We start from the raw sequence: 3227 nt of genomic DNA on the forward strand, positions 1-3227 counted from the left end.
AAGAAATGACAAACTACAAAAATATACTTAACGATTAAATAGTTCTATTTTCCAATTAGAATTTGTTCAATATCAAATTTGAAATATCATCTCTAATAGACTATATGTTTGTGTTATGATAAAGGTATAGTTCACATATTAATAAAATAAAATATTTATGATCATATTTCTACAATTGGTTTTTCTAAAATCTGGACTACTTTACAATCATCTACATTATCTGCTTGGCCCCATGAAAATGCATGTTTACAAACTTTTCTCCACTTTTTGGTTGTATCTGATGAAAATCATAATTCAAGATCACAATGAGAAATATGAAGAAGGTGTGAAGGAAATTAGCATGATTACCTGACAAGTGATTGGAAACGAACAACACAGGACTCTGTAGTCTCAAGGTGTAGTAGAGTGTAGTCCTAAGGATTTGGGGCTCTAAAGTCAAACTTCCTGGGTTCAAATCTCAGCTATACCTCTTACTTCTTGTGTGATGTTGCATGGTAAATTAAACTCTCTATTTCTCTGTCCATAAAATTAGGATAAGAATAAGACCAACTTCATAGAGTTCGTATGTGAATAGATTCTAAAAATGCCTTATATATAGAAAATTACCCAGCAAGTGTTTGCTGTTTACTATATCTCTTTTAAAGGTAGGTTGTTCTTTTTAAGGTCTGTAAAATTACATGAAAATTAAAGGATAGAATGATGTGAGGATATGTTTGCAGAGAAGGAAATAAGAGATGCCTTTATTCAATAGCAAAAAGTAAGGTATTGGAAGTAGAAAGCTTCAGGATTATATATGCTCATAAGACAGAAAATATTGGGTTTTGTTTTTTTTTCATCACTTGATAGTGTCATTGAAGATTCTTGAGTAGGATGAAAACAATGATTACAGTGCTGTTTAAGAAGATAATTCCAAACTAATATGGATAATAAGTGTTGGCACAAGGATATTTAAATTTTATTTTCAAACTGCAAGACCACCTGGGAATGGAGAAAGAAACATGCTGATCACTTTGGTTTCCTGCCCCCAACTCTAATTCAAACACAGCTGTTGTCATCACATTTCAACATTAGTTTTTTTTTACTATTATTAAAGTATATATTATTTAATTTCTGTTTAAAAAGTTGTCTTAATATCAAATACATGTTGAACTTTTGAAGAACTATTGATCAAAAACTCAATAAAACTCATTTAATTGATATGTGAATATAATTTGCAAATAGGTTATTAGTTTATGTTGGAAGAGGCTAAGAAATATTTTTAGTTGATCATAAATATACACATATTTATATTGTCTAAACATGTCTTCATGATTTCTTGCATATAATCTTAATTCATTTGGTAATATTTTACACCAAAAATCTTTACCTCCATCTAAATTATTTTTCACAAGAGGAAACAGTATAATCTAATTCAAAGAGATTTTACTGGACACAAATGACTTTTTACAAAATAGATGCAGAGCAACATTAGTTTTTAACATATGGTTTTGTTTAAGCAAAAGGTTTCGTGATCTTTAAAAAAAATTTTCAGCCACTAATTTAGAGTGACATTCCTTTATAAACATTACCATATCTATAAATTTAAAATGGTGAAATTCCAATTACCATTTTAGAGAGAAAGAAATTTTCTTTTTGCTAAAGACTCTTCCCAGGGCCCTCTTCATGTCTCTGTTCCTCAGGCTGTAGATGAAGGGGTTCAGCATGGGGGTCACCACAGTGTACATCACAGCCATGACAGTCTCCTTCACAGTATTATGATTCGTGGATGGGCATAAGTGTCCCAAAATTGTCCCATAGAAGAGAGACACCACGGAGAGGTGGGAGCCACAGGTGGAGAAAGCCTTCTGGATGCCCTCAGCAGATGGGACCTTGAGGATGGTGGAGACAATTCTTGCATAGGACATGATGATGAGCACGAATGGGATGACAAGAATGAACCCTCCCATGAAAAGTATCACCAACCTATTGACCCGAGTGTCAGAACAGGCCAGCTTCAACAAAGTAGATGTATCACAGAAAAAGTGAGGAATCACATTGTCAGCACAGAAGGACAGCCTGGCCATGAGCAGGGTGTGCAACATGGCGTGGGCAGTGGTCAGCCCCCAGGACAGCACCACCAGAGACAAGCAAACCTTGAGATTCATGATGGTGGTGTAGTGTAGGGGAAAACAGATGGCCACATAGCGGTCATGGGCCATGACCACAAGGAGGAAGCTCTCCAGAACTCCAAAAAACAAATAAAAATACATCTGGGCCAGGCAGCCTGCATAGGGGATGGAAGGGACTTGGCTCTGCATGTTCTGGAGCAATTTGGGCATTGTGACAGAGGAAAAGCAGAGGTCAGAGAAGGACAAGTTACTAAGAAACAAATACATGGGGATGTGGAGATGGGAGTCCAGATGAATGAGGACAATGATGAGGAGGTTCCCCAGGACAGTGGTAAGATACATGGCCAGGAACAGGGCATAGAACAGGTTTTGGTGCTCTGGCTGGATAGGCATGCCCAGAAGGAGGAACTCTGAGACGACAGTTTGGTTCTTCTTCGTCATTCTGTGACTCTATTGTCTTCATGAAGAATATAATGCTCCTTAAAATCTAAAGATAACAAACAAATATATCTCTATGATGTGTGGCCTATTGTCAAAGGGCAAATGAGGATTTAGGAGCAGTGGTAGACTGGCTCCTACTACACCCCTTCTGTTGAAACTGTCTTGTCAAAGCCAATGATGACTCTAAATTCATGTCTCTAAATTCAGTAACATATCACATCTAACACTAATGATCACTTCCTACTTCGGGAAACTCTCCGCTCTCCTGGTCAAGTGACACCTTACCTTTGTGATTTTTTTTTTTCCCTCCCTACCTAGCAATAGTTCACACTTTCCTTGGGGAACTGCTTCTGTTCCATCATTTTTTGAATATTACTGCTTCTCAGAGTATCGCCCTTCTACATTTCCCAAAATATGCCAGTGAATCCCAAGTGTGTTTCTTCAACCCACACCACTCCCCTGAGCTACAGGCCTAGATGTTCAGTTCCCTGATGAACATTCTATTTGTATGTTTCACTGACACCTCAAACCTCATCTTTCTGATACTAAGTTTGTTGTCTTCCCCGTTCCATGTGTGAACCACCCCAGTATTCTCTAGCTACCTAAGCCATCTTCAAGTTATTGACATTAGCTTTGAAAAAACACATAGTTTTTCTAAGCAAAAGATTTAGTTGTCTT

At 37.0% G+C, this 3227-nt stretch overlaps 1 protein-coding gene across 1 annotated transcript; it reads right to left on the reverse strand.

Moving 5' to 3' along the window:
- Positions 1-1601: 1601 nt before the first annotated feature.
- Positions 1602-2549, reverse strand: LOC105878820 (olfactory receptor 1468-like). Its single transcript, XM_012778578.2, has one exon. It carries the CDS (start codon positions 2547-2549, stop codon positions 1602-1604), a length of 948 nt encoding a protein of 315 aa, XP_012634032.1.
- Between the last annotated feature and the right edge of the window lie 678 nt (positions 2550-3227).

Source organism: Microcebus murinus, chromosome 18 (genome assembly GCF_040939455.1).
Source record: "Microcebus murinus isolate Inina chromosome 18, M.murinus_Inina_mat1.0, whole genome shotgun sequence".
Lineage (NCBI taxonomy): Eukaryota > Metazoa > Chordata > Mammalia > Primates > Cheirogaleidae > Microcebus > Microcebus murinus.